Source organism: Mus caroli, unplaced genomic scaffold (assembly GCF_978045245.1).
Source record: "Mus caroli unplaced genomic scaffold, Mus_caroli_1 scaffold_15, whole genome shotgun sequence".
In the NCBI taxonomy this organism is placed as follows: Eukaryota; Metazoa; Chordata; class Mammalia; order Rodentia; family Muridae; genus Mus; species Mus caroli.
The window spans coordinates 16337135-16350033 of record NW_028227270.1 but is presented as its reverse complement, the minus strand read 5'-3'; the positions used below and the strand labels follow the sequence as shown (position 1 = coordinate 16350033).

The 12899-nt window shown below is 36.2% G+C and overlaps 1 protein-coding gene across 1 annotated transcript in view; it reads left to right on the top strand.

Moving 5' to 3' along the window:
• The first annotated feature begins 979 nt into the window (after window positions 1-979).
• LOC110308343 (snake venom 5'-nucleotidase) overlaps window positions 980-12899 on the top strand; it is a 38708-nt gene continuing 26788 nt past the window's right edge. The window contains exon 1 of the mRNA XM_021180810.2: window positions 980-1176. Coding sequence (XP_021036469.1) covers window positions 986-1176 — 191 coding nt within the window. The 5' untranslated portion in view covers window positions 980-985. The remainder of the gene's footprint in view (window positions 1177-12899) is intronic.

Here is a 12899-nt window from a genome sequence, read left to right as displayed (position 1 = left end):
ATATTCCAAGGGGTTGCAGCACTCTGGGGTACCTTACTGATCGCCTGGATGAATTCCATCAGGCCACAATAACTGTGTAAAATGTAACTCAGTAGAAGCATTAGTCTTTTCACTTGCTCTGTTCTACAAAACAAGCAAGCAAGCAAGCAAACAAACAAACAAACAAATAAAAAGCCCGTCAGAGTCCACAGAACTACATTTCAGGGTCAGAATGTTAGATTTAAGAAAGCTACGAGTGAAGAATCACGTGGTAAATCAGAAAACAAGTTGTGACTTGCCTGGCTTGTAAATAAAACTGAAGGAAGGAAATGACATTTGGATTATGAGAGAGGCAGAAAGGAGGCCCGAAGATTACAGCTTAGTCTGGAAATAAAAGGGCTGAGGCAAGGTGAAATGATGTAGAGTTCCCCAGGATAAGAACTGGGTCTGTTTTTCTCTTTTTGGAATCAGCACCAGGCACAAGTGTCTGGGTTCAGTTATTAGATTAATGTATACTCAGGATGCCTCAGACAGAAAGTAATCAATAATTTCGATGTTAAAACATAAGTATTTGAGGTCCTTAACAGGTGTCCTATTTTTCTGAAAAAAATAAATAAAGGCGGGTTACTGCAGTGGAAAAATATTTATTAAGAAAGATAAGAAAGAGACAAGTGTTGACTATGCTCCTACAACTATGACCTCATTCTGCCAAAGAAGAAGCAAGGAGCATCAGGGTTTCCGTTGGGGTCTCAACGGCTGTCAGGCAACAAGACAGCCACTTCTTGCCTTAGGCACAGTCAGGAAAGCACAGGGCTTGAGAGGCCAGGGAACAGAGGAGAAGCCGAGGCCTCAACCCATGGACCAGGCCCTGCAAGTGCTGCGCATGCTCTGGCTGCCATCCCACGCATGTTCCCTCTGTCATCTGTGCATGCCGTAGCTGCTGTCCTGCGCATGCGAACAGGGCTGCCGAGGTTCTGAGAGAGGCGTCCTAGACTGTGCCTGAGAAATGGAGGCCCCCGAGGAAGAGCCACCTGCTCTGGCACCCCCTCAGCCTGCAAAGCTTGGGGAAGAACTCTCCCCCAAAACCCAGGGGAACCAGTCAGGAGACATGGACTCCTATAACTTGACTATTCTTCATTTCAACGATGTTTACGATGTGGACTCGAGTACTGAAGAGCCTGTAGGAGGTGCTGCTAGGTGCGGGCCGCCATGTTTCTTTCTGGACCCTGGAGGGGAGATGGAGGGTGGTGACTTGGAAATCTGCTAGAAGGTTTGGAAGCAAGCAGGGAGGCGTCTTTGTTAACCCTTTGGGGGGCACTGTTCAGCCTCCCTTCTGGACTTAGGTAGTAACTCCAGTGGTTTTAGAGGGGGAAACTGGAACTAGTATTCTATCTGCACAAAAGGGGATTAGCAACTTTAAATGAAATCAATGGGCAACAATCTCTTTTAATTCAAATCAGTATTCAGATTCAGCCGTTTCTCCTAACCAAAGGCAATATTTCTTGATCATGTTTCATCAGTTTTTAAGCAGAGTTGTTTTTTCTTGCAGCTAAGTGAGGTAAATAAATTATGGGATGCATCTATGGTAAAAAAATTGGTATTAGTTGAAATTTTTCTTTGTGTATACTATGAAAATTTAAGTTCTCAGTGAGACATCTATAGGTACTGTATATTTTTTCACTTCTTTATTTTGCCAAGATTTAAAAAAACCCTACAGTAAACAAGAAGGGAAGGGATTTAAAGAAAGGATGTAAGTGGAGATGGGAACCAATTTAGGGTTGGGGTTTGTAGGACCTCATTTCCCATATAGTTTTGATTTTATTTTTCTTGTGTTTCTGCTTGATAATGGATAATCTGAGGCAAATTGCTTTAAATACCACGATGGGCTTTATTTTTCCCTTTAGGTTTTAGGTTAGGAGGGTTGCTCAGTGCACATGATTGCTCTCAGTGATTCAAGGATGGGAAGATATTTGGAAATGTGGCAGTTATGTGGTGGGAAGGCAGGGCAGTGTGACGCCAATGTAAAGGAGTAGTTGGATATTCCCTCTGGTGTGCTGGAATACACAGAGTGCTAGTTTAGTACTCTAGGAGTTACAAAAGTTGTATACATTACTGCAGACTGTCAAAAGGCATTTGTGATGTGCCCCAAGAAGTGTTTGAAGAAAAGGTGCTTTTGAACAGAAGAGCTTAAAAATCAGGAGGAGAAATCAGTTGGAGGCCTTTTGTGTGAGTGTAGTTACAAGTAGGGGAATAAGAATCAAAAGAACAGTTGGATTAGGAAGACAAAACAGTGTTTAAGAAATGTTCAGTAGCATATGAGAGTTTGTGTATGTGCCTGTATATACAGGGTAGAGGAGAGCATTGCGGGGCAGCTTGAAGAAGAGAAGGGACCTAGGGTTGTTCTGTTGCATAATACCAAGGATCAAGAATTTTGAAGTGATTTCTGAAGGTGTAGTTAATTTGAGGAATCGATGCTGGAAAGATATATTTACTTTGAGATGCTTGATGCCTGTGTAGGTAGAAGTGACTATCAGGTACTTGGGTGAATGGCATCTCCCAACTATTCCTTCAGTTTTCAATTATTTCAGTCCCCCTATGTAAATTCTTTTGTACATATATTGCTCTTCTGTATTTTTGGGAAGAAATTCTTACTCTTCAAGTCCTGTGACTTCTTGGGAGAGTCCATTTATTATGTTACTGGTCATTGGGGGGAAGATGTTTAATAAGTGTCTCTTCAAAAGTGTAGGTTATTTTCTTTTTTCCATATACCCGTACTTACAATCTGCCCATTAAACTTTCATTGACAAGCGTTTAGCCTAAGACACTATGGGATCCATAATTGATACTATGTGCAATAGATCATGTCAGAAGTTTCCAAAACCTCTGTGGTAGTTAATTTCTTCTGCCAGCTTGACTGAATTAAACAACACTTGAGGACACTTATGAAACAAACCCTTGGGTGTCTGTGAGGCTGCGTCCAGAGAAGTTCACCTGAGAAGCAAGGTCCCACTCTTGAGTGTGAACAGCACTGTTCCATGGGCAGGATCCTTGAATGATAAAATGGGGGAAAGGAGACACAGGGTTGAGGAATGGCATTTCCATTTCTGTATTTCTTAGTTGGCATCATTGACCAACTTATTCCTACTCCCATTCCTTCTTGGCCTCTATGAACTGTATTTCTATACCTCCCTCCTTTTAAATTTTTTCAAAAAACATATGTTTGGTCATAGCAATGAGAAAAGAAATACAGTTACATCAGAAAATAGAAAGGTCAATAGGAACTTTGTGTTTATTATCACTCTGAGCCCCCACAATTGTGTGTAGTGAGGAGGGAAAATATAACATCTCTGAATGAATGACCATGATGAATAGTGCTACATTCTGAGCTGATAGAATGGTTCTGAACGGTGACTTTTCAGCATAAAGTGACTACAGTGGGAGTGGCGAAGTGAATTCTCTTGGTGTTTGGTCTTGATTTACTTTATTTTTTAATGAACATCAAGAGTATTTTAGACTTAACATAAAGATATGAAATATTGCAAAGGGATCGCATATGCCCGTTACTTACATTTTACATTAGCATTGAGGGCATTTGTTACAACTAATAAAGGGAAATGTATACATTATTAATCAACATCTGTATTCCATCTAGATATCCTTAGTATTTATGTGATGTTCTTTATGTGTTTCAGTATTACATGTCAGAGACCATACTGTGTTTGATTTTTCTCATCCTTTAGACTGCTTTAGATTTGGGCAGTTTCTCTAGATACTCTTTGTTTTTAATGGTCTTGATATTTTAAAGGAATATCAGCCAGGTGTTTTTAAAAATGTCCTTTATTTTACATTTATTTATTTATTTATTTATTTATTTATTTATTTATTTATTTATTTTTGGTGTGTGGTATTTTTTATTTGCAATTTGTTAATTAGGTATTTTCTTCATTTACATTTCCAATGCTATCCCAAAAGTCCCCCATGCCCTCCCCCCATGTTTTCTTATGATTATACTAGAATCTATCTATCTATCTATCTATCTATCTATCTATCATCTGAAAGAAAACCACAGAAATAGAATTCTATTTGTAAATTACACCTTTTCAGGTCTGCATCTTGTTTACATTGCATTGTATTGCGGACATGGATTTTTGTGAAAATATTCTACTCTGAAGTATGCTTTATACATCCCTCTCTGTGGTGTATCCTTTGCAATGAGGTCATTTTTATACAATGAAATTTTGCATATGAGTTCACATTTAAGGAACAGGGCTTACACTTCATCCCTTCATGGAAAAGTAACTTTATAAATCCTTTGAATTATTCCTTAGTTGGAAGATATGTTACTCCTCATTATTTACTTCACTATTGCATTAGTTTTCTAGGACTGATAAGTAAAGTATTGTAGAGTGGGTAGCTTAAATCAGTAATTAAAAAAAAAGTGTTTGTCCAAGAGCTGCAAATTAAATGGCTGTTAGAGCTGGTCTTTTATGGCTTCTCTCTCCTAGTTTCTGTTGAGGGCAGCAATCCTTGGTAATATGTGTATGCGTTACTCAGTTTCTGGCTCTGCTTTCACATGGCCATTACTCCCTCCTCTTTCCTGTCCCTTCCTTTCTCCCTGCCTCCCATACCACCCTTTTCCTTTTCTTGTCCCCAGCTCCCCACTCCTCTCCCCCCCCCAAACCCTTGTGTTGCCTTATGAGGATATAAGTTGTTGAATCATTTGCATTGAGTCTGTTTCCAAATATATACAGGGCTGGAAACAATTCAATCTCAACAAAGATGCCTTCCAACATTTTGTAGAGGACCAAGCGAAAAGCCCCATGTTGACCAATGAACACGTGTCTGATGGTAGGATGGTATTTGGGAAATATTTTTCTTGTTCACTTCTTTGTTTTTGTTTTGTTTTGTGTTTTTTAATGGATTGTGTAGCTTGACAGAGGCACTTAATGATTTTCCTGCAGCAGTTCATTCTCTTGTGTTTCTTTTCAAGCATACCACTAATATCCATATCAGACATGTTAATGAGAATGCTAGTATCTTGGGAATTCTAATGTTATTGAAATGTCAGTTAACCCTCGAGACCAGATCAAAGGAGAGCAGTGACTAGAGCACATAGTGACATGGCTTTGGAGGAACAGTGTGTACCCATCTGATTTCTAGAATTACTATGGTGATGAAGGAAACAAAAATAAAATCCTGAAGTTACGGGTGAACGTTCTGTGATTGGTACCTCTGGGAACGTCTTCATTTTAAACTGTTGTTCCTAGAAAAGAAGTTGCTGGAAGACTGGATGCTTATGTAGATTGGCGACAACTCTAGATCATTTAGTTATAAGATGACTAACAGAATTTCTAGCTTGGAGATGTCATAATTTCTTTGTCCCTTAAATGTTATGTTCTGAAGTTCAGTTGTCAACCTCTCTTTTTACATCTTTGCTTACTGGGGCAGATGTGGACTCAGTGTGCATTTGGTTCAACAAATACTCATTACTAAGATATGGTGTGCCTGGCATGTAGTGTCCAATAAAAAAAAGTGAGTTATTGATATAACTCATCTAAAACACTCCAGATACAACATGAGGCACTGTTCTTAGCAGTAATAATGTAGTATGGAATAGAAAAAAAAAAGACCTCACCCTTATGGGAGGTTTTAGATGGAAAAAGATAGTTATATATAAAAAAAGGAATTTTATAATATGCTGGATGGAAACAAATGCTGTAGAGAAAGATGATACAGAAAACAGAGAATATGAAGTGTCAAGGATTAAAGTTAGGATGCTTGTCATTTTTAAAGAAGTTAAGTAAGCCCTTCCTTGGGCTGGTGAGATGGCTCAGTAGGTAGAAGTGCTTGCTGTCAAGCCTGACAATCTGAGTTCATTCCCTGAGGCCTAGGTGGTGGAAGAAGAGAACCAGCTCCTGAAAGATGTCCAGTGACCTATACACGTACACTGTGGCATGGGCTCCTCCATATGCACACAAAAGTAGATAAAGTAAATAAAAATAAATAAGACCTCATAGTCAAGGGATATTTGAGGAGATACTTGAATGAGATGAGGTAACATGAGTCATTTGACTGTCTGCAGGGAAATTGTTTTTGAATGAAGTTGTGAGAGCAAAGATTCAGAGGTGAAAATCTACACACTGGGTTTCATGAACACCAGGAGGCAACGATGGCTAATAGGGCATGCACTTGGTTCAAAGGGATAGGAATGAGTCTCTGAGGGATGGTTAAGGTGCAGATTAAAGAATAGGCAGAAAGTAATTAGGCAGAATGAATACCAATACCATGTAGGGCATATGCTTGTTTAGTTTTTGAAGTTTGAACCATTGCCTGTGTTGCAACTATAAATTAGCAGTTCCCAAATCATAGTCGAAGCACCTTGGAGATTTTCACAAGATTCCTATCTGTGAAAATAACAGCCACAGCCATTTTCATTGTTGTCTTGCTAGATGTTGGTTGCTTTGTTCATTTTTATTTTGTTCTGAGTGTAGAGAGTTTGATAAGTCCTCATAATTCATATGACGACATATCACGTTGAAAACTATTTTTGGTATAATAGCAAAGAAAAATATTCACAATTATCCAGAAAGTTCACTAAAAAGTTTTCCTAGTTACTTATCTGTGCAAGGCCAGAGTTTTAAAAATTATACTGCATCAAAGCAGCCTATTCCAGTAAATCGAATGAAACAAGAGATAGGGCTCTCACCATTTTTTACTTAGCTAGACATGAGGTTTGCACAAATGTGCCATCTGTGTTTGCAAATATATTCTTTATAAAAATACATGTACTAGGTCTTTGTTGTTTTTTAGTTAGTAGGTGCGTATGTTAATTTCTTGGCTTTTAGGGACACTGGGAAGGAGAATCTTGAGATTGAAAATTTGAGAACTTCTGTCTATATTATACATTTTTGACATCAATATCAAACTATTTCATAATCTTTGTTTTTCTAAGACCTAGTAGTATAAAGCAGTTTGTAAATTCTTTTGGCTTTAACTACTTCATCTGTTCTATTTGTGGATCTATAATTCGGATCTAACCTCCTTTTTAGACCTATATTTCCATCTGCCTACTGAGGATACTCATTTTGATGTCTCCTTGAATAGGCCTAAAATCAGCTTGCCAGCTTCCTTCAAATTCTTTATTATAACTCCGGATCCTCATTTGATTTTTATCTCAATAAATTATAAGGTATTTACAATGAATAAAAATGCAATTGTTGTATATGTTTATAGGTTTAAAATCTAGTTTCCTGTATAACATTATTTCTCAACTTAATTAATTAAAAGTGTATGGGTGTTTTGTTTACATGTGTGTCTGTGTATCACATGCATACTTTGTGACCAAGCAGGCTAGAAAAGAGTGCTAGGTCCCCTGGGACTTGAGTTAGAGTGTTGTCAGACACCATGTGGGTGCTCGAAAACCTGTCCTTTCAAAGAGCAGCCAGTGCTTTGACCATTGACCCATCTCTCCAGCCCATTTCTCATATATGTGTCAGAATTGTCCAATGGAGTTGTTAAACACAAGTTCTTGTATCTTATCTCAGTGTTTCAGATTATGTAGGTATGGGATAGGACCTGAAAAATGAATTTTTATAGGCAGCTCCTGCTACTGGTCTGAAAAAAAACCACAGCAAGTGCTTATTTATACTATCTTAACATGAACACATCAGTTATCATGTACAATAATAAAACTTTTGTAGTTTTGCTCCTAAAGTTTTCCTTGTTTGTTTACTGGATTCTTAGAAATCAGACTAAATCTTGTGACATCTGCTGTCTTTCTAGATACAGAGGTCATGTTGTGAAATCCTTTGAACTCATATACTGCTCAGGGCTTGCATTCACGTATTTTTGTTGACTTGTATAAGCATATGTATTATTTTCACTTTTTAACGTTTAAAAGCAAGTTATTGACTAGATCTACTGATGTTTACAATTTTTTAGTCTAGGATTCTATATGGTTTTTAAATAATCAAAATATGAACATTTCTAGCATATCCCTGGACCTCTCATTCCCAACAGTGAGAAGATGGATTTACATCCACCATGCCTAATCCTACAGTGTGAACTCACTTATGTGGGCTTTTATGTAGCAATATTTTGTTCTATTTCTTACTGAATTATGTTCTAATGTGTGAACTATACCACAATTTACTCATCTGTTCTAATGTTGAAGGATGTTTGGACGATTCTAATATTTGCTATTATGAAATCACTATTAGCATTCTTACATAATTCTTTTGGTAGCTAGAAGCAATCATTTCTCTTGAGTGCATGCCCAGAAATGAAGTTTCTGTGTCATGTACAGACATATGTGTAGCTTTACTGAGTGCTGCCAGACATTTTCTCAAAATAGTTGTACCATCAGCAGTATGTGAAAATTTTGATTATTCCATTTTCTTGATGTTTTAGCATTGTCTATTTTTATCATACTGGTAGGTGTATCGAAACATACAATTGCAGGTGTAATTTGAATTTCTTGTTGAGTAATGCTATTGAACATTTTAATACGATTATGGGCCAGTTGTATCTATTCATTAGTTGGTTTTTTTCTATTTTATTTTTAAATTTATATTTTATTTCTTCTTTTAGTTATTTTGAGACAGAATCTCACTGAATTGTAATAGCTGGTGTCAGCCTTCCTGAATGCTTACATTACAAGTGTGTGCCACCATGCCCAAGTCTATGGTATTTTTCCCCCAATTAAAAAACTGAATTGTCTTTGTGAAGTTGATTTATAATGGTTGTTAATTTGCTTTAGATGCAATTCCATTGCTGAATATATGCTTTACACATATTTTATTTAGTCGGTGTTTTTCATTTTTTCTAATGGTATATCTTGATCAGTAGGAGATTTTAATTTAAACTATTTTATTTACCAATATTTTTTATTTTGTGATTTGTGCTTTTTTTCTGGTCTGCTTCAGAAACCATTGCTTTAAAATCATGAAGACATCCTTGTATGATTTCTTCTAAATGATGTATTATTTTGTTTTTTAAAATTATATCTGTGATTCTTACTCATTTTTATTACATTCCTATATCATGTTTATTTGTCCATGTGAGCATGTGCATGTGTGTATATCTCTGTGTGTGTGTGCATGTGCATTTGAGTCCCTGTGTGTGTGTGTGGGGGGGGCGGGTGGGGCGGGCAGTGACTGAGGATAACTTGTGATAGTTTTATTCCTCCACAATGTGGGGCCCTGAAATTGATTTCTAATAGTTAGGCTTGGCAGCCTAACTTTTACCTACGGACCCATCTTACCAGTCCTCAGATGTCAAACGTGGTCTAAGATTGGTGTCATCATGTGGGAGGAATTCTGGGTGCTTGTGAGAGACTCCAAGAAAACAAGACAAAACAGAGGCTTGTGACCTCGGTTTCTGTAAAAACAGGAAATTGTTCTTGGAATGCACTTCACGCCCCTCCCAGGTATGGCAGATAGAGTGAGTTTACTTTCGAGTATGAATTACAATTGGCTATTGTTACTTGTTTTTAATGTCTCTATGGAAAAACGTGTTTTTGCCACTTGTGGCTTGTCCTTGTGATTATGTAATTTAGTCACGTGGTTCTTCTTAACAATCAGAGAATAAGTTGTCCGGCGCTCTGAATAAAGTTGACTAAGGTCTCATGCAATAGCCCAGCTCATAGTTTGGTTCCATTCTTCCAGGTTCAACCACCTTTAGAGCAGTAAACACTTAATTTTCATGTATGACTGAGAAGGTATTCATCTTTTAAGCTCATGTATCATTTGTATAATTACACATATATTTAAATACTACATGTGGGAGCACCATTTTATATACTTTTATATAGTTTTCATTGAAAAAGAGTGCCTTTTTAGTACTGAATTTCAGGAAAGTGTATGTATTAATCAACCAAGTGACTGTGTATGTATGCATCTGTTTCTGGATTATAGTTGCACAATAATCTAAGAAATCATACACTATATCAATCTTCACATCTTTATCATAAATCTTCATGCTCAACAATAGAAATCCTCTAATTGTATTTGTATCTTCATGCAAATTTTATATGGAAATCCATGTGGTTTAATGTATTACCTTAAGGTTTTTTAGTTTGTATGTAATTTCAAAATTATGACTAGATGTTGAAAATTTTATGCATAATTTAAAAAAGAGAGTTGTAGGAGATGGTTGCCATTGAATAAACCCTGCTAGTCATGATGTTTTAATCCTTTAATATGTTACTTAATTTAATTTGTGAAAATTTAGTTTATGACTTATATATGTACGTTTGTACAGAATATTGACCTATATTATGGTGTGAAGGTAATGCTAACATGATATTAGTTGGAAGATATTACTCTTTTTCTCTGAAAGAGTTGGTATAAGAATAGTGTTATTTTTTTTACAATCTTTGAAATAAAATCTAGGATTGAAGTTATTGTTGAAAAGTTCTAAAGTATGTTTCTTTTTTTTTTTTTTAGTGGTGATAAGAAAGGTCAGATTTTAAAAATATCTTTGTGTCAGTTTTGGTACATTGCATTTTTTTCCAAATTTATTATCAGAAAAGTACTTCTATAAGATCTGTAGTGTTTTTATTTTGCTATTAATTATGACATTTTTCTCAACCTTGCTTGGGTATATCAACTTTGTAAATGTTTCAGTGAATGAAAGTGTGGCTTGTTTGACTTCACTTGTCTGTTTTTTTCTTTCTGCTTTAATTTTAGCTGACATTGTTTTCTGCCTTTCAAGACAGAAGCTTGAGTGCACCATATAAATATATGATTTTTAAAGGGATGTCACTGGGTCTTTTATTTTTATTTTTAAAAATTTATTTATCGAAACTATCTTGCTATGTAACTCTGACTGGCACAGAACTTGTTATTTAGACTAGGCTGGCTTTGAACTCACAGAGATCTTCCTGCTTCTGCCTCTTGAGTATAGAGGTTAAAGTCATGTGGTACCACAGCTTGATTAAAATGTTTTGAGGTTTTATAATTTTTGTTTTATGTGTATGGGTGTTTTGCTTGGGTGTATGTCTATGCACCACATGCGTTTAGCATATGGACTGGAACTGAAGTTATGCATGGTTATTAGCTATTATGTGGGTACTGGGACCTGAACCTGGGTCCTCTGGAAGATCAAGCAGTGCTCTTAACTGCATAGGCAACCTTCTAGCTCCCTTTTAATTTTAAAATTTATACATGTATATAATGAAATATATCTACTTCTCATTTTCTCCAACTCTACCTGTCTGCCAGTTTGCACCCTTCCAACTTTGCCTTTTTAAAACAATTTTCTTTTTGAGATTACTACTTTTTATTTAATTGCATATACATAAAACTGATATCTTTGTTATATATATGTTTATATATACATATATACATATACATACATACATATATATATTCCTTAATATATAAACACAACCTGTTACTTTTATGTTTTGAGGGTTGACCACTTGGTGTTGGATAACAATTTCAAAAGTGCTCAACAAGATAATTGTAAACTCAACAGACAGACATCAGAAAGATTATCCATGTTGACCAAGTTCGATTTATGTAAATTAGTAAATGCAATAAATGGCACAATTTATCTTACTGATAAAAAATCACTTGTCATCTTAATAGATGCAGAAAAACCTTTGAAAAAATCCAACATGATTTCATGATAAAGTCTCTAAAGAGCTGGACTAGGAGCATACTTCAAAATAATAAATGCTATATATGGGAAGCCAACAGCTAACATCATTGTAAGTGGAGAAATACTTGCAACAACTCCACTAATATCAGGAATGAGACAGGGCTATCCACTATTCCCACTCCTTTACAAGTGTGTTTAAAGCACTAGTTGGAGCAATAAGGCAAGAGAAGGAAATAAAAGGGATATTAGTAGAGAAAGAAGTCAAATGATTCCTATTTACAGATGACATGATGTTATATGTAAAAGATTCTAAAAATTCTACCTGAAAACTAGAAATGATAAATGCAGCAACATGATAGGAAACAGAATCAACTTGCACAAATCAATAGCTTTTCTATACAATATCAGCAAATATCAAGAAGAATATAATGGATATAATTCCATTCCTAATAGCCCCAAAGAAAATAACATTTTGTAATAAACCCACCCAACAAGATGACAGACAGCTACAATGGAAACCTTAAAGCTCCGGAGAAAGAGATAAAGACACTCTAACATGGAAACACATCTTATGCTTATGGGTCGGTAGAATTCATATTGTGAAAATGACCATTCTACCAAAAGCTGTTTACAGATTCAATACAACGCCAATTAAAATTTCCATTTCACTCTTCATAGAAATTTTAAAAAAATGTCTTAAAATTAACATGGAACCCCAGAAGACCCCGGTTAGCCAAAATGATCCTGGGCCAAAAGAACAATGGTTGATGGCTCACCATTCCAGATCTCAAGATATATTACGGAGCCATAATTAAAATAATGTGATACTGGCGAAAAATCAGAAAGCAATTCCTCTACAATCAGGAGTGAGAGGTTGATGGGCACAACAGTCATGTCTCAGCACAGATCCCCATTTTCTGACTCTGACATTCTTTCCATCTCCTCTTCTGTGATATTTCCTGAGCCTTGAGGGAAATGATTCATATAGATATTCCATCTATGGCTGAACACTCACAGTGTTGGTGGGTTTGTGAATCGGGTTGTTTGTCTTATTTCTTAGTAGACTAGTGCCTGAAATAGGGAACAGGTACTGTATTTTGTGTGCTAACTTCAAATCCTATGATCAAAATATTTGTCAGATCTAAGTACTTTGCTAGAGTCATTAGCTAGGCTTTGGAGTAAAGGATCAGGTCCTCTGAGAATAGGGCTACTTGAAAATTCTTCCTGTGTATTTTGTCTTATTGTTCTAGCTAAGAATTCAAATGCTCTATTGAACAAGAGTAAAGAAAGTACACATTCTGGATTTTAGAACTAAG